The sequence below is a fragment of the Phoxinus phoxinus genome (assembly GCF_949152265.1).
Source record: "Phoxinus phoxinus genome assembly, chromosome: 12".
NCBI lineage: Eukaryota > Metazoa > Chordata > Actinopteri > Cypriniformes > Leuciscidae > Phoxinus > Phoxinus phoxinus.
The window spans coordinates 29,344,645-29,371,679 of NC_136887.1; the positions used below are offsets into that span (position 1 = coordinate 29,344,645).

Sequence of the window (27,035 nt, forward strand, 5' to 3'; positions counted from 1 at the left end):
GTGTGCTGTTCTGTCTCAGCCTTCAAAGAAAGACCTGGGATTTTGAGAAATGTGTAAAGGTTACACTCAAGTTGTCTTGTAGAAATTTTACGCAGAGTGACAACATTTGAGCATAAAAAAATAAAAAAAACTCTGATAGCGTCTCAAAATGATTATTATATAGGCCGTGATATCATGTTAAAACTGTTTAAAATATAGGAGGAGAGGGAAGAACAGGGAGCATCACACTAATTCTGAAAAATGTAGCCTGTGTAATAGCCTAATAAGACGGGCACGCTTTTTTAAGAAAATATGTTTTTGGGCTAAAATTTCCATTTTCTTTTTCTGACTTCTAAACGCATGAAGAAAACTGTCAAGGACTTTAGGAGATTTGCTAATTTCCTGCTATTGATTTTTTTTTTTTAGCATAGCCTGTTTGAGCTCAATTAAAAACTTTATGTAGGCCTATATATTTATTTATCATATGCAAGGCTATACATTTAATTTGGCTGCAGCAAGGCCAAACGGGCTACAATAAATTAACATCTAAATACGATTTTATGTGATATTTATACTAAATTGAGCAGTAAAATGCAGTTAATGAGACGGGTTGTTATTTTCTGCTGGTTTGTGGAAAAGATTGCATCCTGAAATCAAAACATCTTCAGGACATATAAGCTTTCGAGGCGTTTTTTTAATGTACAAATAATCTTACAGTTCATTAAAACATGTAGCCTACCAAGAGAGATATGCTGCGTTTACATGTTTTCGTGATTCCCTTGAATACGTTCGGAGATAAATCCCCGTGGTATATTAATATTGCATATTGTGAAGGATAAAGTTGATGTTTCAAACTTACACCGAGGTCAGCTGCCGTGTACAAGTGGCCGAAATCACCTGTCCATTCGCAGACATTCATATGCGCTAACATGAAAAAAAAAGTCGCGAACACCTTGCAGATCACCAGTAGCCTATTTGCTGGCGAAGCTGTTGATGTTTTACTATGATATTAATTAGAAACAAAAATGCAGAGTCTTTGGGCATCTAATTACCCTACATGGGACAAACTCACATCTTGAATTATTTATTTTGGGGGAAAAAAAATCGCATTGAATGTAAGTTTCAATGCATATCGCATACAAAAAGTCCATATGCAATGTGACAAGAAGAAGCACGTTTTATGTGCATTTATTTATTTAATTATTTAAAATAAATCGGTCAAATTTATCGCACGTTTTATAGTCATTGCTCATGCTTAAAGTTATGATAAAGAGCCGTGCTTTCTCATCATGTAGCAGGGCTGCAGAAAAAGTAATTTGTAATGTTAATACCAAACGGTTTCCCTCATAAAAAAAATAATATTTGCACTAGCCAATTATCAGCCTTAGCCTACACAACACAACATTCTCCCGAGCTCCTTACAAACGTATAGCGAAAGTGTCACGATAGCATCTTAAACTAAGACTAAAATATATATATAAAAAAACTACTTAAATGTTTAAAAAGAGTTCTTATTTTTTGCATAACAAATAGTGTTTATAATCCTTCATTTGTTGTACATATTAGCCTATGAATGCTTTAGTTAACTTCCAGGTAAAATAAATATGCACCTCTTCCATGCTTCTACTTTCAATCTATCCTCTTTCTCTCTTTCTTGCTCTCTCACTCTCACATAAAAAAAATGGATTTAGTGCTCTATTTTAATCTCAAATATACACTGATGGCAGGATATCAGTTGTATGGGTGCAGTAAAGGGTGTTATGTTAAGAGACAGTAAAGAGAGTGAATCTAGACAAAAGAAGCAAAAGTGAGAGCTTAATTTTATTTGAATCCTTAATGTTGGCTGTGGTGGTAATAAGTGTATAAGGGGTGAGCTTGGTGTAAAGTGCAACCTTTTTTTAGATTAGTGCTGTCAGAGTAAAAAAAGGAAAGTCAGTTTAGACACATTGGGATTCTGCATTCAATTTTAACTGCAAAAATGAGGATTGATGCATGATCCCATTATTATTACCCACATGTAATCACAGTTCAGTGCAAATTTTCATGCAGTGTAAACTTGTTTGCATTGCTACTCAATCTAGATGTAGATGGAGTTGGCGGAACAGGTTTGTGATGCTCAGGCAGCTCGGGGGTACGTTTGTGGGGTCCATCTCCCCCCGAGCATTTCTCTCTTTCTCTCTCTCTCTTTCGTTCTTTCTCTCTGGGCCTAGGGGTGAGTGAGAGGGCCGCACAGCTGGGGAACAGATTTCGATTGACCCTTTCACCGATTCCGTACCCCTACACTGTAAAACCTGGCAAAGTGAATTATGTCGCCTCTGTTTTGTCCGCTTGGGGGAGAAGGAGGGGTCAGACTAATGAAGTCCAGACCCACATGCTTTGTAAAAAAAAATGAAATAAAATGTAAAAAAGCATTTTTTCTCTCCGCATCGTCCCAAAATCCCTTGCATGCTAAAAGAGAGAGTGCAATGGCGGGATACATGCTATTTTTTACATGTTGCAAATCCGATAAAATATGGAACAATGACACTGGACGGTACAGAAATGACACTTGGCCGCTCCAAAAAAGTTGTTCATGCAAGTTTAAAACATTTCCGTATTCGTAAATACATTAAAACACTCACCGAATCACAAAACACACCTGATTTACAAGGTCTCGCTCTGCTCCATCTCAGTTGACGCCTGCATGCTGGAATGTAACACAGAGAAACAAGTGTTTTAGAAACAGCTGCCCCATAACATGCTCGCGATTAGAGGCCGGGTGCAGGGCCACCTCTGTAATGACCCCATTAGAAGCGTACAGGTGACCAGCTAATGATTTCAGCTGTAGGCCACTAACGATTTTGGAAATCACTGTAGTTTTTTTTTTTTTTTAGAACAGTGTGAGTGAGAGAAAGAAACGAGTGCTATAATTTGTAGTGTGTGTGCAGGTCTGGCAGGTGCACTCGGGCTAAACCTACAGCAAACACGCACAAGTGCAATACTAATAAAACACACACAGACCCCACAGTGCAGGGGCAGCACTTCACACACACACTACACCGCTCTTTTGTAGAGCTCTCTCAGTCCAGCTGAGGGGAGACATGTGACCAGTGCATTGATCAAGGCGTCCAGAGCAGATCAGTTACAATGAGGCCCTGGCTAATTTTCACTCTCTCTCATGATAGAAAGAAAAACAAATATATGGCAATTTGGAGGGAGACAATAATCGTAAAGGAATTCAATGTGATTAAAGCATAAAAAATGCAATAATATTAAGGCGTAACTAATGTAAATACCCGTTTCCTATTCACTTGATGCACTTCTGCCGCCCTATTCTTTGTCACATGTTCAATTAGAGTGTCCTAATCGCATGAAACATTTGTCTGTAATTTAGCCGTCCAGCTCCAGGAAATAACTTCTCACTGTGCAATGGTTTACTTGTCTCGGTGCAATTACGAACAAATTAGAAATGAGCTGGAAGCGTTTAGCACTGGCTGGTTATACGCTTTTACGATTAAAGAAGAGGAGTATTATGTTTCGGACGTGTTGCAGTGTCTGACAGTGCCGTCAGCTCTTTGAATTTGTTGGTGCATGTGTGTTAATCTGTATTGCTAGTTACACTGGCTTAATAGTACGATTAGCAATCATTGTGTGGACAGTAATTATTTGGATGCAAGACATTAAAAGCTCTTTTATATTTTGCTCAAAACCCAAAAAGAAAATGTTAGTTATAGAGACTTGCATGAGGTGCTTGTTAAAACTGAATCAGCGTTATGGATCATGATATTATTTTGTTATGGTCCATGTCACATGACACACGTGTAGAACACTACTTTGCATTAAAAAAAATCTGGGTTCATAATCACATGAAGCCTGCATCATGTGATGTGCCCTCGTTTTGTCACAGCTGTGGAGTGTTCCACACTGACATGATAGCCCACGATAGCGAGCGATAAACAAACGGGGGTGAATTTGATTAGATGTCTAATCTGTGAGTGAGCCGCGAGTCTATTGACTCAGATCATCTCGTGTTGAGAGCCACAATCAGTGAGCAATGATGGCACATCAACCCCTCTGACTCCACGGGCCATCCAGCAGAGCACCTTCTCTTCTCAAAAGAGGCGTTTAGATCGACGTTTAGGTGGCAAAAGCAGTGTTTTGTGTGTGAGAAAGAGTGTTTTTTGTGAAAATTCTGATTATGTTCAATGCGTTTGTTTAAAACATGGTGCTTTTAATTGGCATTCACTGCATGAAGTGATTCCGTTCAAAATCATCAGTCAACAAAAAGTATCCAAATAAATGAATGGATGATTAATGACGTTGAAAAAGTAAATATTTGGGCTTTAATTTTTTATTGAGAACCAAGCGTATTGTATAAACCAGTGTACATATGACCAAACATATCGGTGTATATAGAAAGAAAAAGAAAGCAAAAAAAGTAGAGGGAAAAACATCTGTACATCTTAAACAATTGCATATGCAGTTTGTATTGCTTTTAATTTTTTTCTTTGACATATTTTCCCAAATGCTTCCAATTTCCAATTGTTCAAAACAATTGGACTATACGAATATAATAACAATCAAATACATTAATTAAATAAAAAATAATTGTTAAATTTTTATCACCATCCAATGAGAAACACCTTAACATCAATGTACTTTTAGAAATGAACCCTCTGATGCATGATGTCCCAAATAAGTTACACACAGACCACATTAGGTGATAACTTTTGACCCTTACCCATAATCCTTCTTCACATGTAATTGTGGTTTTACTTCTGTTGCGTTGGATTTGCATACCTCTTAAAATACAAAAATTGTTTCTATATATTTCTCTATTTTTGTATGCCTCGTCTTTATTAATCCGTGCATCAGAGGTTAAGGGAACGGGATCAGGAACAGAGAGGCATTTAAATACACTGTGTACTTTTCAGGAAAGTGTTAGTATTTGTGTGTGTGAATAAAGCGGCGAGCAGGCGGTGGCAGGGATGCAGGCAGCTGGTGATGTATGTGCCAGCTTATCGCTGGGAGACGTGACAGACAGGCCGTTTGTGTTTGTGTGGCAATAGAAATCATGGAGAAATGACAGGCCTTTCTTTATGCAAAGATCCTCTCCGACACGTTTGCTTTGACTTACGGCCACCCGTTACTGTGCAGCGGTGACAAATGCCTCTATTACTCTCTGCACTCTGTCATTCCAGGAAGGTTTTCCTATGATTCCACGTCGTAACATCCAATTAGCGATAAAGAAACAAAGATGCCGACTATCCATAAATGCAATCAGCACATCTGGCGCGGCGCTTTCACCTTAGATAACTGCCATGTAAAATACACATTTTTATACTTTAGGGGGAACTAAACTGCCCATTTTGACAATTTACAATGCACACGGCTTGTGCTGAACAATTAAATCACCACACACTTGAGTCGAGAGAGAACGAGAGCTACAGAGAGAGATGACATCGCAACAGGCCAAGTGAACCAAAGAAGAAGAAAAAAAGGCCCGTTTGACCACAAGTGGGATTTGGGTTTCAAAACAACCTCTTCTTCTCTCTCTCTCTCTTCCTATTCTCATTCTGTTTCTGCTCTCCACTAATCCCAATATGCTGCCCGTGCTCCTACAGCGCTTTAGTCCTCAACTCATTAAATCTTATTACACAGCTAATAAGCGCTAACCAAACACACCGCTGCCATGCTGACTGCCCGCTGCCGCCCCCCAACACCGCACGAGTGCACACACACACACACACACACACACACACACACACACACACACACACACACACACACACACACACACACACACACACACACACACACACTCGTAAGCATGAGCAAATGTATGCCACCGTAATTGTCTGTTTCTGCATAAATTACTCCTCATGTAAACATAGAGTATGTGCATATCTTAGTATCCACCATCCTCAAAATACTTCCATACGGACCCTGATGAGCACGAGAAAAGCGAGCATGTTCTGGTTCTCAGCTTTCTTCTTTCTCATTTGGTCTGTTTTGGACATTTATCAGAGTAAAGGTCAAATTAAATATGATTCCCTTGTGTTGGTTCATTTAGAGAATGATCTCCCTCTCACTGATGAGGGCAGGTGCTTTATCGACCAAATCTCAGCTGATACCATCCAGCCATGTAACCATGTTTTTTTTTTTTTTTTTTTTGACGAGACCTTTCTGTGAGGGAAACTGGATCTGAGACCTTTTTGAAAGGATGGAAGCAACAAAACAGAACAAGAAATTCTTAAAAAAGTGAAAATGAGGAAGGAAGAGAGAGAGAGAGAGAGAGAGAGAGAGAGAGAGAGAGAGAGAGAGAGAGAGAGAGAACAAGATTTACATTTACTTGTTGGATCAGCACGTTGGCGCTCAGCCAGGGCAGAGATGATTTTTCCGCGTCACATTTGTATAAACAGAGCGCTGCTGTACGGCTCATTAGTTCGATAGTGAGAGAGAGAGACGAGCTGTAGTTAAAGACTTCCCTTTGTCACAGTCCATCACAGGCGTGATTAATGTCACCAAGATGTGGGGCCGAGTCCGTGATGCCACCCATATGCCACACACACACACACACACACACACACACACACACACACACACACACACACACACACACACACACACACACATACACACACACACACACTACATGTGTCATAGTATTGCAGGCGGTTTAACAGACACCACATGGGGGGGAAAAAAGGAAAAATACTGGTTGACAGTCAATACAAAACCGATGCACCACCGTTTTTGAAAGAGATGAATACATTTAATCAGCAAGAAGGATGCTTTAAATGTTTTAAAAAAGTGATTGTAAAAAAGTGTGTAATGTTACAAAAGGTTTCTATTTCAAATAAATGTTGTTCTTTTTAACTTTCTATTCATCAAAGAATCCTGATGGAAACATGTATCAAGGTTTCCACAAAAATAATAAGAAGCACAAATGTTTGCAACATTGATAATGATAAATGTTTCCTCAGCACCAAATCGCAAAATTAGAATGATTTCTGAAGGATCATGTGACACTGAAGACTAGAGTAATGATGCTGAAAAACACGAATAAATTACATTTTTAAATAGTTATTTAAAATTATAATAATAATTCACTGTTTTTGATCAAATAAATGCAGCTTTGGTGAGCATAAGATACTTCTTTCAAAACAGTAACAATTGTACAGACCCCAAATGAAGTGTAGTGTACAATAAAGATAACTTACGTTTGTTAACACAACAATGATGTACTAAAAATGGAAAAGTTTTTCCTTTGTGTTTTTCGCTTATGATGACAACATTGTCAAAGCGATCCCGTTCAGACGGATCCGCGAACACGATTGAAAACACTGTATTGCGCTGCCAGGCCCATAGTTGGCGATGTCACTCTGTAAAGAAACACTACACACCTATAGACGGAGCATGTGATATGCATGACGTCACCGTTTTCACATATTTGCGTTTTTGTAGTTAACATGGAGACAATAACGGTACTGTTTTCAAAAACTTTCACATTGAGCCCCATTGTTGTGTAAATTAACGGCCAAAATCCATACGTTTGCCGTTTTCAGCTTTTAAAAAACGGTGTCGTGTAAAGGGCCCCTAAGTATGTGAAAATTCATCTCATTGTGATTCCAAAGTAATGTGACATTTTTCATGCAGGACTTTTAAAATATGTTAACAAATTCATTACTTCAACTTGAAACACGACACGTTGTGGGAGTTAAATGTGTTGTAAATTACATATTTGCAGTAGAGTGGTGCAGGGACGACGTCAAAACCAGGAAGTCCTCGAGATTTTCCTATGGGGTTTTATAATGGTAAAGTACAATAAGGACTGTGTTAAACATAACTTGACGATACTTTGATGTTTTGTTCTACAATGTAAACTGCACACACTCACACCCCAAACGTTCTTATCTAGTAACTTATTAGATGCATACGTTTTTAAAATAAACAGCTTCAAAATTCACATTTTCGATATGGATGCATGTAATTTGCATAACATCCAAAAATCGTCAAGTTATGTTAACCACGGACCTTATTTTACTCATAAATTGAAAAAAAACCATTATAGAAACCATAGGACAATCTTGAGGAAACCAGTGGCGAATTTGACTTCCGGGTTTTGACGTCATCCCTGCAAACCACTCTGTTTTCTGTAAAATGTCAATCTCAAACAGTTTGATTTATCATCATTTTGCAGTGAGATGATTGTTTTATTGAGATGTACACGTGAAGGCATCACTCCTTTTTGCTCACACACGTCATCTAACTCCTCAAAATCTCAGCAGATCCTGTGTATCGGCAGTTTCTTCTCCTCTGCATGTTCATTAGCTGAAGATTTCAGAGTTTGAGTCTCTGTGCTTAGTATCTATTTCCCTCAAGTGTTCAGGCCCTTGAGCTGCGAGGATCTTAGCCCGGGGTTACTTTTTTCATTTAACATAATTAGACTTTGCTGTATCGCGTTAAGCCTGCAGTGTGCAAAGGGCCGCGGACTGCACCGACTGCCGTTGCAGAAAGAAAGACGGCGCTCTTGCATTCTGAAATGTCATCATTACAAACCCTTCAGCTCTTGCTATGAATGGTTTATTGTTAAAGCGGTTCTGTGAGACTGTATTTATTGATTCAAATTATAATAAAAGTCTTCAAGTAGAGGGTGTTTTTACGTCCAGAATTGTGTCAGAACTGTGGTTGATTCTGGCTTGCATGCTTTTTTTCCCCTTTTATTTCTCCCTGCTCTGTGACGAGAAGATGTCAAACAGTGTGTTTAACGGAGACCGTAGTGAGACCGTGCGCCGTAGCCGTCCGTTAGCGACTGATTTACACCGCTCTGCTGTCTATGTGTGTGTGTTTGTCACCTCAATAGCAGTTATTTCAATACGGAGCGAGTGAGAGCCGACCAATCGTGCCTGCCTCTGACTCAGAGCTGCTGGAGTGGATATGGCAGCAATCAACATAATTAAAATAATAACACTAACAAGCTTTCCGAGTCGATCGCTTCCTGCACGTAAAGATCCGTGCTTTGCGAGAGCGTGCGGGAACGCTGTCTCTCTCTCCTTCACCCCATCAGAAACATGACGCCTGGCTTTGTAACCGAGCTGATGGGGTAATGGAGAGGAGCTCATGATGCAATGCGTGTGTGTTTAAGTGTGATGTGCTCTCCCACAAACGTGTCATTTTGTAGTTCCGTCTTCCTATGTGAAGGTGATAATTTGTGTTTACATGTGCTTGTGCATTTCATGCAGTGCAGATGCAGGATTTGGGCCCAGAATGCCATATTTATTCTGAAACTCATATTATTTTATAATTATTATGCATGGAGCTAATTTAAAAATGTCTCACTGCAGGATCATTCATATAAATTTGAACCTATTATCTTGATGATTTGATTTTAAAATATTATTTAGAATTGGCAGTCGACACGTTACAATTTTTTCAACGTATAATATATAGGCTAATACACTTCTCATAATGTTATTGTGATCTTTAAAGAACCCTTGTCTTACTCTCTTATTTTGTATGCCTTTTTCGTATTGCATTTAGAGGGCATCTGTCAGACTTAGCACCGCCCTGACCAGTCAGACTGCTAAAGATCTTCACTGCGAATCAATTACTACAGATGAAGAAGATCATATTTCCCATTTACGTTGAAGTCATCCGCTTTAAAAGTGCTCCTCCCAGAATCCCCCCTCCCACAGCCTCTTCTGTGAAAGCTGTTTTTGCCTTCAGTGTAGTAACCTCAACTTCACGAATGAGATTTCACCAGGCTCGGATACAAATGAAGCATTAAGCCCTGGTAATAGTACTGGGGAGGGGTCAGGCTTTATTAATGTCCTATCAGGGGAATATCTCAACGAGCGGAGACAGAGAGCAGGCCGCTTTCCAAAACACTGGCTCCCCACCCCGAGCTCAGCAGATGAACAAATATTTATGTATGAGCATATTTTTTGAGATTCAAATGCATTTCGGCCCACCTCATCAGGGTAACGAGTAAATAATGAACTGACTAACAATGACAGCTGCAATTTACGTCTGTGAACATTACGCACTTTTTCATTTAATGATTCGGGGAATTGTAAATATTACGGGGCGCTTGTTTTGACTTAAAGGTGATGGCATTTTTTCTATTAATTATGTTAAAATACTTTCTCTGCTTTTATTGTTTTTGAAAGAAGTCTGTTATGGTCACCAAGGCTGCATTTATTTGATAAAAAATACACTAATACTAAATAGTACTAATACTACAATATTATTAAAATTAAAACAACTGTTTTCTATTTTAATATATTTTAAAGGGCAATTTATTCCTCTGATGTCAAAGCTGAATTTTACGCCAGTCTTCAGTGTCACATGATCCATCAGAAATCATTTTAATATGCTGATTTTCTGCACAAGAAACATTTCTTATGGTTATCATAGTTGAAAACTAAATAGTTTTTTTTGTGGAAAATGTGATAAATATTTTCAGTATTTCTTGATTTTTATTTAGCATTTAATTGAAATGGTAATCAGTAATGTGCGTTTGGGGGCGGGACTATCTGTTTGGCAACCAATGGCAGATGTGTTCGGGAAACCTGTTTGAAGCAAGTCATTATCAACTTTATATACATAAATATTTAATCATAATTATATGATTTATTTATAATTCAAATATATTGTTATTAATTAATATTTAAACACATGTCAAATTTCTTTGTTAAAATGTAATGTTGGAAAAGTGTTAAGAGATAGACTGAGTGCTTGATGTCAGTTTCTGCTTGAGGGAAGGGATGCATGCATTACCAGCCTATTAAAAATACAGATCACCTGCATTTTAATCTTCCTTCCTTTACTTCAGGCGTTTATCTCTCTCTGAGGACCATGTGTCCACTGATCCAGGTATGGAAAGATGATCAGTGCTTGCGTCAGTGGACCGGGGCTGACGGTTTGATTGATAGGTGGAGGTGTAGGGTTGGCGTAGAGGTGCGGGCCTCCTCCTCCTCTCGGGCTGCCCGAGGATCCTCGGTCTCTGTCAGTCCGTAGTTTGCCACACGTTCTAATCGATGCTCAAGTGCGCGAGTCAGGATGGAGTCTCCTATCGGCTGAACCCTGGGGAGGCCCGAGCAGGTTTGACTGACAGGTCAGGGAAAGAGGAACGCAGCAGTTGCCAAGGCGAGCCGTACCCAGTAGCGATTGGCAGCCGCAAAGGCAGACGGTGCCTTCTGGGGTCCTCGCTCTGCGCCAGATTCCAATTGTTGAGGTGGCAGAGTAGAGAGGGGCAGACAATAGAGTTCATGGCACACACAGGGCATGAGAAAACAAGCCAAATATCTCTCTTCTAACACCTCTCAGTTATGTCCTGTTATCTCTCTTTGTAACAGCTCTAATTTCCTGTTTGTATTTCCTCTTTATCATTTTACGGGATTGTCGTACAAAGATACATGGGACTCCAATGTAGAAAAAGGTTGCGAATCACACGCAGATCTTAAAAATGTTGACGTTGCGGTGACTTTTCAACAACACAACGTTATATATTTATATGCAATGTGATATTATTTGTGAAAGTTCATGTGAAACTGCCATTTCATCTTTCTGCATGCTCATGTTTTGAGTGATTATTTGGGTTACAGTACATTAATCTCTCTGTCTCTTTCTCTCCATCTCTCTCTCTCTCTCTTGTAGTGGTGTGGGTTTGGCAAGAGCCCATTATGAGAAGCAGCCTCCCTCAAACCTGCGCAAGTCAAACTTCTTCCACTTTGTGCTGGCCCTGTATGACCGGCAGGGACAGCCCGTCGAGATCGAGAGAACCTCCTACGTGGACTTTGTGGAAAAAGACAAAGTAAGCACTCTGTCACTAATAGACGCCATTCCACAACGCGACAGGGTTTGCGATGTGCTGGGGTGCTGCTTATTGAACTTAGAGAACATGCTAAGAATGGTTTAATTGTTTTTAGATGCATTTTTTTAGTCAATTATTTAGTACAACTTTTTTTTGTGTTAGAATAGAAATAATTCTGATAAAGCCGAAAAGTTATCATCGATTTTATTTTAAAATCTCTGAAACCCTCAAATCTGAGACAAAGATTTTGTCATCTCACACTTTGGTTAGTTTTATTTTTTATTGTTGCATAAGTCAAAATCATTGTTTATTGTCAGAAATTAATCTTATTGTAGGTTTTGTATGTAAAAAAAAAAAAAAAAAGTATGTTATATAAAATATACTGTATATAATTAAAAACAACACGAAAATTCCTAAACATTTTCCAAACTATCTGCAACAATGTTTAATGTAAAGTTAAGACAAAAAAAATAAGTTAATAAATACTTATTTATCATACACATTCATAATTTTAAATTATTATCTTGTGTTTTGGACGTATTGTTCCAAGATGCTGTTAATATAAATACTATTTTATAAAACCACACCAACATTTCCCAAACCCTCTGCAACAATGTTTCTTGTTTACACACATTGTTACATTTTTGTTGTAATTTTTGTTACTTTGTTGTGTAGTTGCAGTGTGTCTAAGTGAGATCTAGGTTCTGGGCTTCACCCATTCTCAATAGTAGCTGTACCAAATTATACATCTAGGGGGCAGCAATGAGACCACTTTTTTTTCATGAGAAGTGCATTAACAACATTACAAAAAATGTTCTTATTAACTTTAAAGCATTATTATATATTTTTTAAAATTGTGTTTAACTCTAAAATATTCAGCTTTTATAAGAATATACTGTGTTTAGCTTATTTTTAGTGCACATTCTTTTCCTCTGAGTCTGATTCTCAGTCGTGTGTTTGTACCTGCTAGCCCACGGTGTGTGTCGGAGGGTAGTCCTGCTCACCTCGCGGTGTGTGTGTCGGGGGGTTGTTCTCAGTAAAAGGTTACAGAGAACAGCTCCGCCCACAGTCATGCGGGACGGGGTCCAGCTGGCACAGTCAGAGCTCTGTCCTCGCTGTCCGTTCACCTCCGCCATAACCCCCGCCCAGCATCCCCTCCACACACTCCTCCACTCCACCCTGGGTCGCTGCCAAGACGCTACCACTAAACTTGGCAGTGAGGAGATACAGAGAGACTGACGACATGTGTGGGTGTGTCGTGTTCTTGCGTCTCATTGGATTGATGTTACATCAGGGGAAAATAACTCACCTGAAGCCGGGATGCGATGCTTGAATGTAAACCTCACACGATCTTAGTTCAAAAAAGTGACATCAAACTAGGCTCACGTTTGGATGGACTGCAGTTCTTGTGCTGTGATTTCGAAATGATTTTGTAGATTCACCAAAGACTTAAAGTAAGCCTTCAAATGAAGTCAGTAAGATTTTTGGAAAAATTCTTTAAAAAAACCCTACTTTTATGGATGCTTTAATTGATCTAAAATGATAATAAAGACGTTTATAGATTCACAAAATATTTTTATTTCAAAGAAATGCTGTTCTGTTGAACTTTCTATTCATCAAAGAATTTCCAGAAAAGTATTAGGCAGACCAATTGTTTTTAATACTGTTTTTGAGCAGAGAATAATCATATTAGAATGATTTCTGAAGGATCATGTGACACTGGAGACTGGAGTAATGATGCTGAAAATGCAGCTTTGCCATCACAGGATGATGAACTGGCACTGTGTTCAAGACTATAAGGAACTACATAGAAGAATGGATTGCTAAACCTGCATAAATAAACATCTAGTTGTGAATGTGTTCTTATTTAATTGTAGTTTTTGCTAATTATTGTTGCCACAGTGACAGTGATTTCATAAGTCATTACCAGCAGTATGACATTCACAATTCCGATCTGAAGGTCAATGTGCTGAGATAACCTGTCTTGATGGTGAATGCTTTAATAAATTACCCCAATAAGCACAGTACATACATGTATATGCACGGTATGTTAGTTTTGTTTTTGATTCTCATACATGCCCTTGCTTTTGTGTTCTTTTAGGAATACAACGGTGAGAAGACCAACAATGGCATCCACTACAGGTTACAGCTTCTCTACAGCAACGGTGAGACCCATTCTGCTCCTCCAAACCCTTTCCATATCCCATCAATAACAAAGACATATTGCGAGGCAGAGCGGGGCCAACTGTAAACGATATGTAACCACAATCATGCAACATGTCTCATCACATCTGGGAGAGTATTTGAGAGCTCCATCTGTTTATCCTGAGAGGAGTTCATGCTGTTGAACACATTTGCCACCCTTTCACAGTTTACGCTCATGTCTAATGTCATTCCACGCTACTCACCCACACAGACACGTTAAACACGGTCTCATTTGAGCTCTTAGTGCTTAGTAAGTATATACTGACTGGCCACATCTGTAAGAGCAGTTATGCTGTTACACTTGCTGTCAATATTAGTGATTTAAATTAATGCCAATGTATATGTACATTGGCATCCCAGGAATAAATTATATATTAAAGTAGAAAACAGTTATGAAATTGTAGCAATATTTCACAATAATGCAATTTTGGTGAAATAAAATGCAGCCTAGGTGAACATTCTGTAAGAAACTTATTTCAAAAACAGTAAAAAAGAAAGTGTTACTATGTTTGCATAATGAACAATATATAGAACAACTTGTTGACCTACACAAAATGACCTACTTTAAAGTAACTTTCATTAATGTCCGTATTAAACATTGGTGCATTATTCAGTGCTTAACAGATCTTCAGTCAAAGAATTATCACCCAAAAATGTAAATTATGTTATCATTCACCCTCATGTTGTTTTAAACCCGTATGACTTTCTCTCTTGTCAATCATAAAACGAGAAATGCTGGTTGCGTTCATATAGTTACAATGAATTAGGACTGAAGCTTCCAAGCGTCAAAAAGGATGAAATAATTATTTTGAGTTGGATCTTTTCAATAAATCTGTTCAATCTTTTCACAAAATAAGATTGATTCATTCATGAATCTGACTGATGCATTCGATTTGGGTTTGTAACGACATTAGGGTGAATAAATGAAGTGAAGTTAAATTCCTTTAATGTACATTTAAACAGTTAGAAATGCCACCTTGAAATATCTGAAAAATAAAATGAAAGTTATCATAAAGTGTGGTATGCTATAAGAAGATTCAGAACCAAAGACTTAATATAAGACCGTTCTCTTCCCCTGCTCTCCTTAGCGTAATGCTAACAGCTAGTGATGAGTGATTTGTCTGTAGATGTGGATTCTCTGTCATCCACCAGCACAGAGAAAAGCAAGCTCTCACACTTTAAGGCGGGAAGATCATAAATAATAGAAAAACTGAGCCGAGTTTGTTTTTGCTAAGAAGCGTTAGCGGAATAGCTCAGTCAGCACGACAAACATAACAGAAAGCACATAAACGTTCTGTGGGGAAAAGAATAATAAAACAAATTAATTTCCATAAGAAATAAGTCCCTTTATGTCGACTTTTCAAAACAATTGAGCTCTGCGTTTGGGGCTGTCTTTCCTTTTTGTTTGCTCAAGAGCCTTTTAATTTGAACACACACTTGATTCTACAAGTATTTGTGTTGAAATATGGCACATTGGATTTTTTTTTATTATACAACTGAGCAGGATTGCTATATGCAGAGCATATAAGAACATGTTTGTGTCCAAGATGCATGTTTTTGTACCTAATATATATTTATTCCATTTAAACTTGCAGGTATCAGGACAGAACAGGATCTGTTCGTTCGATTAATAGACTCCATGACTAAACAGGTAAGTACTTTTGACATTTATTTTCAATGTTTTTTATTGTTGTTGTTGTTGAAATTCATCTCCACTCTGAAAGTTGCATTGTAAAGTGTATAAAAATGTAGGTAATAACTAAAATGAATTAAATTATATTATGAAACATATCATAAATAACAAATAATTCAACTACAATAAGTATATCCAACCTTGCCAGGATACATACTTACTCACGTTAAGTAGTATGTACTATATTGCAAATCTCAACTGCTTGATTGGTATATTGTCGATAGATGTTAACTATATTAGCACCCGATTTATTAAAAGTCGTATATAGTGGTGCATCCTACTTTACCTGCGTACATACAGTATCCTCACGTAAAGCACTCTATAGCAAATCTCGGCTGCGCGATTGTTTATATCGTTGAAAACTGTTAACTCTTATCACACAGTTAAAGTTGTATAATAATAATAATTCATTTATATAGTGCTTTTATCGGCACTCAAAGTGCTTTACATATGGAAGGAAGGAATTTCCTTAACCACCACATATGTGCAGCATCCACCTGGATGAAGCGACGACAGCCATAGAAGCCATATGCTCCAGCTTATTGGAGGAGAGGAGACAATCAGCCAATCCGTATCAGCCAATCAGTATTTATATGGGGATGATTAGGAGGCCATGATGATGGACAGAGGCCAATGGGTAAATCTGGCCAAATCTACTCTTTTTCGAAGGACATCCTGGGATTTTTTTATGACCACAGAGAGTCAGGACCTCGGTTTAACGTCTCATCCGAAGAAGGACGAGTAACGAGTGTATATATCCAACCGCATACATGCATGTAAAGCAATACATAGTATATAGCAAATCTCAACTGCCTGATTTTTTATTTTGTCGCGAAATTTAACTATATTATCAGCCATCTCTTTATGGATAAGTATGTCCAACTTTATCTGCATACATACAGTACATTAATGTAAATTTTAAAACGATACTATATAACACATCTCAACTCTTTGATTGCTTGTATTGTTGCAAAATGTATATGGCATGGAGATATTAAGATATTATAAACATTACATTTATGATTTTCTAAAAAGTAAAGCTGCTTTGAAACGGTGTGTAGTGTGAAAAGCGCTATACAAATAAATTTGACATGCCTTAAAGTGCATGTGATATGAACCCCACGTGCAAATAAAAGTGCCATTAGAGATGCCTCTCATACCCTGAACCCAGTTCTACACCTGCGTTCTTCATTTCGTCATAAAATGGACCAGACCTCAACCCCCTCCGGTCTTCACATGGCCTATCCTTTCCCTAGCCCAGCAGGTCCCACTGTCACTGCGTGTCAGCCTGTCTCAGATCAATATGGCAACCAGTTCCTCGACAAAGCATCAACCCCGGAGACCAATCAATAGGCCTTAATGTAGCTGCAGAGCCGACACGCTGGAGACAATAATCCTCCCGACGACAAAAAAGGGCTGTAGCTGTGCGCGCCCGTAAAATCCCTCTCCCTAGCCGCGCACGCAGCCTTTACATATGTGCATCAACAGCGAAGCTGCAAATATCGATTGACAACAGACACGTTTTTTTTCTTCTAATTGAGAATACGAGGGATAAGGATCTTAGTCAAGCTATGCTGCCTCCAATTTAAACATTTCCCCAAAATTAATTTTGCAAAATAGCTTTGTTCTACTAATCAAATTATTCCTTGTAAGGCGAGATGACTTAATTAAAGTACCAGGAAAGAGTGTGTTTGGAGTTCATGGAAGAGTTGTAACACTATTCCATATCGCTGGAGTCAGACGTGCTTGAAGACCTGGGGTGGGGCCACTACTATGGCGCCAGCGATGTGAATCAAGAACGATGATATATAAATATCGACCCGATCCACCTCCCGACCCCCTCCGATACCAAATCCCCTCCCCCTTCGACAGATTTGGAGGATGGTGATGAAGAGGAAGAGACTTTCATAGGCAGCGGAGAGAAAGATCAATAATGTAGAAGTGGTCGTTATCCTAAAAGTATTGTTCCCTAGGGCGTTGGGTCAACCCCGTCTGGCCGACTGACCAGAGTCGAGTAAGATGGAGGATAGTTTGAGGTGGATTGTGTTTTGCGTTCCTTATGTGTGTGTGTGTGTGTTTATGATGGATTCATTTTTACCGGTGATTGGGATGAGGTCTGGTTGGAAGGGGGGTGAGTCCTTTAACTTCCTTGATATGCACCGATCATCCGTCATTCAGGCCAGGCATGACAGCCCGATGACGGATGCCTGGGAGGAGGCCTCTCTTTCGGGGCCTGGCTGGCCATCTGGCTGCTCGGGTTGGATGCTGATGGGGAAGAATGGGAAGATTGTTACTCCACATGAGCCCCAGCAGAGTCTGGATCCCCCTCAGATCGCTGCATACATCCAACCGCCGATGACCAGATTTAGCTTTTAGCATATGTTAAAGTTGTCAGCATGCTTCGAACCAAAAACATGACTAATGACCAGGTGTCAACATCCTAAACATTTATCTTGAGCAATCGCTGGTTTCAGGATGAGCTAAAGGAGGGCTCAGCCAAGTGTCAAAAAGATTAGTAAAAAGTAATAATTTTAGTGAATACTATCTTCCAAACTACACTAACACTCTTTTTTTTTTTTTTTTTAAATAAATACTTCTATTCAGCAAGGACTCATTCACTTGATCAAAAGTGACTGTAAAGACATTTGTTACGCAAGTTTTCTATTGCAAATAAATGTTCTTCTTTTGAACTTTTTATTCAAAGTGCCTGGAAAGAATGTATCATGGTCTCCTCAAAAATATTAAGCAGCACAACTGTGTTCAGCATTGATAACTGTAAAATAAATGTTTCTTAAGCACTAAATCAGCATATTAGAATAATTTCTGAAGGATCATGTGACACTGAAGGGTAATGATGCCGATTTTTGAATGAATAAAGGCATTTCAAAATATATTGAAATAAAATAAAAAATAGCTGTTGATTCAAATTCAATCACTTCTGGGGTAAGTTGTCACATTGTATTTAATTAACTCTTTTTCCTGGACAATAATTGTGGAAATGTTTCAATAGTTTTTTGGGAGCCTACACTTTATGGTATGGGATCACATAAAAATTACTTTTAAAAATAAATAAACCCTGGGAAATATTCCCTGGTGAAAAAAGTGTGACAACTAGCCCCGGTCAGCTCTGCCTAGTATAACAAATAATATGCAATATCTTTCTGCTTAACTTTTTATATTTAGCAATAACATGCATTTGTCTCTCTTTATTCCTTTAGGCAATCCTTTATGAAGGCCAAGACAAAAACCCAGAGATGTGTCGCGTTCTCCTCACCCATGAGATCATGTGCAGGTCAGTTCACATTTACCTCTCATTTCCTAAGACACGATCCTGAGACCTCTATAACAAGCACAGCTCTTCTCACATTCAAATCACTAACATATTGAGCACAACACAATTTTTGAAGTATCGTTCAATGCCTTATTAATCCCCTTTTTATTATTTAATGTGAAAAAAAGTATTACGCCTCATATTACTGATCACGATTCAGTATCGCTGCATGAGAGAAGCTTTAGAAGAATATTAACATATGGTTTGGGAGTTCAGCTCACGGGTGTACCGCAGGGTTGCATAGGTTGGCCTACACGATTCTTCCCGCTCCACTGTGAAGTCCTACAGGGCTTTCCTCATTACATTGACCTTAATGCAGTGTAATTATGGGTTCACAGTGGGCTCGCGTGGCTGGAGGCCTGGGTAGAGGTGTGTTGTCCATGAATTTTTGCCTGATGGCCATTGGAGGGGGTAAGGACCAGTAGGGGAGCAGGGCTGGGGGGTTGAGGAAGTTAAGGGGGCTCAGATGCTGATGTCCTGGGTGACAGGGGGCTGAGTGGGGATCTTAGAGTTAATAATGTAGAGAGGGGAAATTATAGGGCTTCGTTTGAGACCCGGGGCCAGTGGGAGACACAGATCCTCCAATGTGGCGAGAAGACAAAAATAATTAGAATACCGATTAGGGCTGCACGATAAAGCAAAACAAAATGGATATTGTGATATGACTGCATGATTGCAGGCTGCAATTGAATTAAATAAATTTACACCATGTTCTGTTTGAATACTCATTCCTGATTGGCTGGAAGGTGTGCAATAAAACATTTTATTGCACAGGTAGTTCCAAGTCGGTTTAATTTGACGGCCCTTTGAAAACCGTCCCACAACTTTTATTGATAAATTAGCTTCGCGACTGAATTGCAACATTATATTACTCAGCAAGGGTATTGTAATGTCGCTGTTTTTTAAGTAATTAAACTCACAGCTTCATTGCTTGTAGTGAGACGCTGAACAGACGCAGGTAATTCACACGCACATCTCTCTCTCTCTCTCTCTCTCTCTCTCTCTCTCTCTCTCTCTCTCTCTCTCTCTCTCTCGATAGGCTAATTCATTCAAATAAACGTTATAATTCAATCAAATAGATGTAACCTATACTTTATCTCGGTTTCTGATTTAAAGCGGACAGAATAATTAATTCTTTCCAAATATTCAAGTCATCTGGTGAAAATTCCTGTACCTTTTCATATCTCAATATATATTGCAGAAAAGCAAAATATTGCAGTGTCAGATTTGTACAATATCTTGCAGCCTTACTACCGATGCAGTTTGCGTCCAATATTTTGTATATATTTAATTAATGCTAATGTTCTTTGCTTTGCTCTGACAGAGATTTGCCAAGAACAGAGACAGTCAATTATTATGGGGAGCATGTCGAGTTATTAAAGTGTTGATGGGAATTTCAACACATTCCGAATCATTAAGATGGACTTTGCTAATTATGTTCATCACTGAAGTGATTCCATCTGGCTGCCACCAGCGCTACATAAATCTCACAAATGCTTCACCCTATAAAGTGGACATCATCACTTCCAGAAAACTCACCTGTTTTTTGCCACACAGCACTGGGTGTTGGGTATTGTGTGCTATTTTCTCCCTCAAGGAACCGGGCTTTCTTGTAGATGATTTCGATACAGGTTCCATTTCCATAATGATGGCTCAGTTTGAGTTGGTCATTATGTGATTGAGTGTGATTATTAACTGCCTCCCCTGATGAATGGTGTGTTTCCATTCGCTAATGAGAGCGAGATGAGAGATATTTCCCCTGTCTCTCACTCCCAGGTGATAGAACTCTTTATCAGGGCCCTGACGGAGTCTACCTCACCTGCAACACCCATCAACAGACTGAAAGCACAGCAGCTGTTCATGGCAAACTTGATGTTCTTGTCCCAGACGTGAGGATGAGTGTCCTATGGTCCCTTTCAGGTTTAATAAATAACGCTTGTTTTGGAGATCATTTCCTTTGTGTGGTAAATGAGCTTAGCAAACGACTTTGACAGATTAATTGGCATCTCTTGTAAGCAGAGTTACAATATTGCCACATGAACATACTCACAGACAGTTTTAAAAAATGTTGTTCTGAGATACAGCTGGTTTGCATGGCCCAATTAGCTGCTTGGTAACCATTCTATATTAATTTGCTTCTATTGACAAAACAATTTTTACAAAAACCCAGAGATGTGTCGCGTTCTCCTCACCCATGAGATCATGTGCTGGTCAGTTCATATTTACCTCTCATTTACTAAGACAAGATCCTGAGACCTCTATAACAAGCACAGCTCTCCTCACATTCAAAGCACTTTCAATGCCTTATTAATTCCTTTTTTATTATTTAATGTGAAAAAAGTATTACTCTTCATATTACTGATCACGATTCACTATTGCTGCTTTAGAGGCTTTAGAAGAATATAAATTAAAAAAGGTTTTTACAAAAAAATATTATTTGTTATATTTTCCCTTTCTACTGCCTTTGAGGGTTGGGCACTGAGTCCATCAGCCAATCAGTCCGTTGTTATGTCATTTGCGGCTCAGGTGATTGGATAAAATATTTTAATGTGGTAGGTTGGTAACGTGTTCAAGATTCAGAATACAAGTAAATGGATTGATCAAACAGGACTTACTAATGACAGTGTTTTTTTTATAAATAGAAATAATATGCCCCTAAAAATCAAATACAAGATGCAAATTTTGCTTCTTAGAATGAAAAGTTAAAAGTTAGAAAGAGTCTGGTGTTCTCCGTAATGTACCGTACAAAGGAATTTGTCATGGGACAGGACTTGATTTGCCTTCAACCATTCAAGGTCCTTCCTGGTCATCCCAATGACTTGAAATTGGCACTTCAGAGTCTCCAAATGAGGCATCGCAGCAGATAGTTGGCATGGCGCATCTACAAAATCATGGCGCGCGGTGCACAGTGGGCACGGACTGGTCTCTGTCCGCCAGCCTGGATGAGGATGCGGTGTTGGAGAGGTCTGTCATCAGCTCTCACCCTCCAGTCAGGCAGCCTGGTGCATATGATTAGCCCTGGCTACATCCTCTCTGTGCCTGCCTGGGTAATTACAACACTTGCCCTTTGAAAACAAGCCCTCTATTGACATCCATTCTCTCTGTCCTTCTCTATCGTTTCATGTCTTATCTTACCCCTTCAGCATGTTCCACTCTATCTGATGTTAGTCTTAAGATTCCCCAGGGAAGCTTTGAAGGCTGTTTTTTTTTTATAAGCCTCGCTCTGATATTGCACCCTCATCCGATAAACCCACCTTTCTAGTTTTTGAGTGAATCTACTTCAGGATACCGGAGGTCCGTCTGGTGGACTAGTGAGGGCCACTGTGGAGATAGCAAGCTGAGTAAGTAGCTCTTAAAGCATCTGTTCCTCAATCTATGTCTAATCAGGAGGAGCGACCAGAGTAGGTGCCTCTCTACAGCCGCACAGCTTGTCCTGTGCTTATTTTTGGGGCTTGCGGTTGGAACCGCATTTGTTTTCGTGGTTCTGGCCCTTCGTCATTAACCAAGCCAGGGCTAGCCTGCTCAGACCCTGGAGGGAACGCCATTAAGGCCACATTACGGACGCTCCGCCAAGGTTTGTTTTTGCGAACGGGGGCCCGGGCCTCCCTCTGGACCTGGCTGTGCTCCTGGGGTCCAGTTTGTTTATAACACTTCTTTCGCAGTTTGAGGAGGTTGTCACCACAGCCTCACCATTGGGTTTCCAATGCTAATTGGTCTCCTGGAAGTTTGCTAATGGTTCCAAGTAGCTGGGGGAATAAATTATGGTGGCGCGCACTATGGCAACAGTCACACACACAAAGAACAGGAAAACAAGGAAACGGTTTATGTTTTTTCAGGTTCTTAAAGATCAAACAATGTGATAAATGATTCATAAAGTCAGATCATTTTGCATTCAGTGGCTCTAAGTGAGGATTATTTGTCAAATGGCAATCTAATGCATGACAGCATGAAGCAAGTAGGATGAATATATCAGGAGTCTTAGTGGTCGGAAAAAAATCCATACAATATGATTTGAAGTTATTGCTTAGCTAATCTTAATCGAGGGTAAGGATTTTTTTGTTTAAGCATCTACTTCATCATTTTATCAAACTGTGCAGAGAAAAATGGAGTAGGTACACCAACTCGGTGTCTCCCGCTTTGTTATTCAGGAGTGCTGCTGCTTCATGATTCATTTTGATTATGCTTAGTCATCGTTCATAAAAAATATCAATATTTTCTTTAAATATGTTATATTATAAAATATTATATTATATCATATATTTTAAGAATATATATATATATATATATATATATATATATATATATATATATATATATGATAAAATATATTTAAAGATTTAAAAAATATATATATTTTATTTAATTTTCTTATTTTTTGTATAATACTTGTAAGTGTAATATATATGCAATACTATATTTAGGGGGGGAATTATTTGGGATTATTTATTATATTATTAGGCCCAAATTCTTAGGGCTATTGCTGTCTCTGTAAAAAAACTAAATGCTGCAGGAAGCACAACTGCAACACTATTTCTCTTCTGACTGATGATCTCAAGCTGATGAGATTAAACTTAATTGGAACCATTTTCACAAAGCAGGCGGCACCAGTGGTCTCACCAGTTTGGTTGGCATGGGGTGAATGGGCAAGGCGGGATGTATTTAGGGGAACCACATGCCACCAGATGAGGTGCCAGCCTGGGGCGAGGGCATGGGCAAGGGCAGAGGTGATGACAGTCTCGGAGAGGAGCATTTGGGAGAGAGCCGCTGCACCAGGACTTCTCTGGGTGCTGTCCAAACTGTCAGAGGCTGGCTGAGTGACCTTGGCGAGGGCCCAGCCCAGCTGGAGCACAGGGCGAGAGGAGAAAGAGGGCGACCTGTCAGGCAGCCACCAGCTTGAGAAAGACTTGCCGGTCACCACATAGCTCCATCCCTACCTCTCAAAGAACAGAGCAGAGCATTTATTTTAAGCATCAAAGCGCATCTCTAAATTATTTTCTTCTGTGGTCTTTCAGAGATTTCTTTGAGTCCAAATCAAGTCTGTTCTCAAATTTTGTATTTAAAAATCTAATTGAACATCAAGCTGGTTGACACAAAAAACAGTCACTTTTGTGTTTCTTGCTCTCCAAAACAAGAGTAAATATAACGCCAATCATAAAAGTGATTATTATGTGTCATTAATAAAAAATTTGTCATCCAAATATATTATATATTGTTTGTAAATAGAGGTTCAATTGAGATTATTATGCAGCAAATTGCAAATTTTAATGCCGAATGTTTGAGTATATTGACACCCTATGTTTTTGGTGTTGATTCAATATTGGTACTGAGGTCGTAGTGGCTAGTATTGCACTAAAACATTTCGATATCGATCCAACCCTATTAGATAGGCATGTAACTTATGTCTTTTATCCATTTCAGCCGGTGTTGTGACAAGAAGAGCTGCGGGAACCGAAACGAGACGCCATCTGATCCTGTCATCATTGACAGGTAAGAACATCTTTTATCTTCCTCTTGCCCTCCAAAATGGAAAGACGCCTGCACCTACTGGCACCTGGATATTTTATTAATGTCCTCAATCAGACTAGTGAGTGAAAGATCATTTGCCAAGTTTGTATACAGATTCTCCTGACTCTCGCAGGGGTTCATGTGTAGATGGAGTGATAGGATTCTGAAACATTTGGAGATATTGAATATAGTGCATAATTCCCATCCTTTTTTGCCTCTCCACCCCCTGGGTTAATGCCACATGTTTTTACTTTTAGGTTTGCTAACTGCTTATTCCGTTCTGAATACGTTTCTAAAACTCTTCACCCTGTTGACTGGACTTCTACCCACTAAAAGCGTCTGTAGGGAGGTTCTGTAATGACTGGAATGGAGTAGACGAGATTGTGTGAGAGAGTGTGCACTTCCAAACAGGACAGCAGTGAGAGTGTCCTCCTTGGGCACAGGGGTCATTACCAAATCCATGTTGGCTCATTAGACTGGCCTTGGAGCGTATCCAGCGGACAGAAGTGAAGGGAGCCGGAAATCAGTGACCCTCCCTCTTTCTCAACACACACACACACACTTACAAAAGCGCGCACGCTCAACCACACACGAAATCTTCTCACCTCTAGCTGCCATGGAGTGCATCTGATTGGTGTAAGGTCCGAACCTGCAGAGATGATGTCACCTTTTCATGCTCTCGGTGTCTTTTATGGAATGTACCATTATTTAGCCGCTCAGTAAATGACAAAACCCTGCAGCCATTATTGCATCCACGCCGGCAAACAAACTACCAATAATGCCAATTTACTAACAACCGACGGGGCGAGAGAACCATCAAAGGCGCGACAAAATACGACAAAAGCGTGCGCGAGAGCGTTTGAATTTTTCATCTCTCTACAATGAGGCTGATATTGCCATCTGAAATGTTTCCTCTGGGAGTAGTCGGAATGAATGGCGCTACGTGGGGGCTGAATCGCTGATGTCTAGCTTGTGTGTGTGTGTGCCAGCCACATCCGAACTCCTCATTACGCTGACCAAAACCCATTCTAAAGTGTTTACGGGTGACAGCGGATGCGTGTGATTTAAGGCGGACCGGTCCATACGACTGCATTTTAGCGCCCTATTAAGATGGGCAGTATTTATAGGAGCGCCGCCCTGAGCTCCTTAAACCAACAGATAAATCAGATCGGCGCGAGGGGCGGCCGCCGGCCCACCATGCAAATCAGCTGTAGCGCCCGTCACTGTAAAAGGCTTAATGACGGCCATTCATTCTGCCCTCCACAATCTCTACCTTTGTTTCAAGCACAGATCTGCTCTGTAAATCAAGACCTGCTGTGCACGGCTGTGCGGCCCCATGCATCACAAATAAGAGCCCTCGGACGCACACGCGCACGCTTGCATTAGCACAGCCAGGCCTGGTGGCATTCAAAGGAATCATTTTTCACCCCTGCCTCTCTGTTAGTTTGGTCTCATCAATTTTGCCCCATTGATCGTGATGTTTACTGCTAATGGAGACGATAAACAACAACAAACAAAAGAGCTTCACTTGATTCTTTTTGATTCCGGCCCATTATCGCCTGTCACAGGAAATAAGGCAATTACGGCGACACAGTCACTTCCTGTTCAGTTTCAGCTTCGTAAATGCGAGTCTATTCACTTGTTAAGGGTTAAGTACGGGTCAGAAAGGTCAGGGGTCGTATCTCACCACCCCTTTACTTACACAAAACGGGAAGCACTTGCATTACATGCCATTTATAGATCAAGAAGTGCTCAGGCAAGAGTACATTTGTGATGGGCTGAGTGAAATATTGCTCCGCAAGCTTTAAACCAGGTGTTAGTACAAGCTAATTTTGCAATTAGATTGTCCAGAGAGTTCTCTTAGTTGGACAATAAATTGTGCAGCGCTGTCAGTGCTTAGATGGGTTCGGTCTAATTACCTCCTTTTCCTCTCAACCATCCAGCCTCAAACACGATCATCATAATTCCCCTCTATGCTTTTCATCTTTGAGTCATGCACGAAGAGAGAAATGAGATGATAGAAAAGGGTTAACATCCATTTCCATGTGACCCTCCTGACTTTTGCTCCATGTCTATGTTCACCAGTGTCTCTCCTCTTATCTCTTCATCAGGAAAGCATGTTTTCATGAAGGTCCGATATAGCACAGAATAGTAGATGTGTGAAAGTGAAGGGAACGCCAGTTCTTAAGATGTGTGTGCGTGGAGTGGAGTACAAAAGTCACATTGAAAATCTGGCAGAAAAAAAATATTTTAAAGGAAAGCTCAATTTCTTTAGAAATTCAACGGTTTCCTTTTTTAAAGGAAAAGCATTACAAAAAATGGTGCAAAAATATTATTTATATTTTAAATCGTATAAATGTATATAATATTAAAAATAATAACAATGATATTAAATAAATTAAATGCATTTTGTTTTAATGTTTAATAAATACAAAAATAAATAAAATATATAAAATAATTTCAGGACTTAACCCTGTGTTTGTCTGTTTGTGTAAGATGGTGTCTATACAAATGGGCATGTGTGT

The 27,035-nt window shown here is 39.4% G+C and overlaps 1 protein-coding gene across 10 annotated transcripts in view; it reads left to right on the forward strand.

Annotated features, from left to right (window-relative positions):
* The window catches only part of LOC307008727 (transcription factor COE3), a 118,270-nt gene that overhangs the window by 15,679 nt on the left and 75,556 nt on the right, over positions 1-27,035 (forward strand). For all 10 annotated transcript variants that reach the window (XM_079631807.1, XM_079631802.1, XM_079631808.1 and 7 more), the window contains 5 exons: positions 11,620-11,776; positions 13,878-13,941; positions 15,577-15,632; positions 18,893-18,966; positions 24,424-24,492. In XM_079631807.1, coding sequence (XP_079487933.1) covers positions 11,620-11,776; positions 13,878-13,941; positions 15,577-15,632; positions 18,893-18,966; positions 24,424-24,492 — 420 coding nt within the window. The remainder of the gene's footprint in view (positions 1-11,619; positions 11,777-13,877; positions 13,942-15,576; positions 15,633-18,892; positions 18,967-24,423; positions 24,493-27,035) is intronic.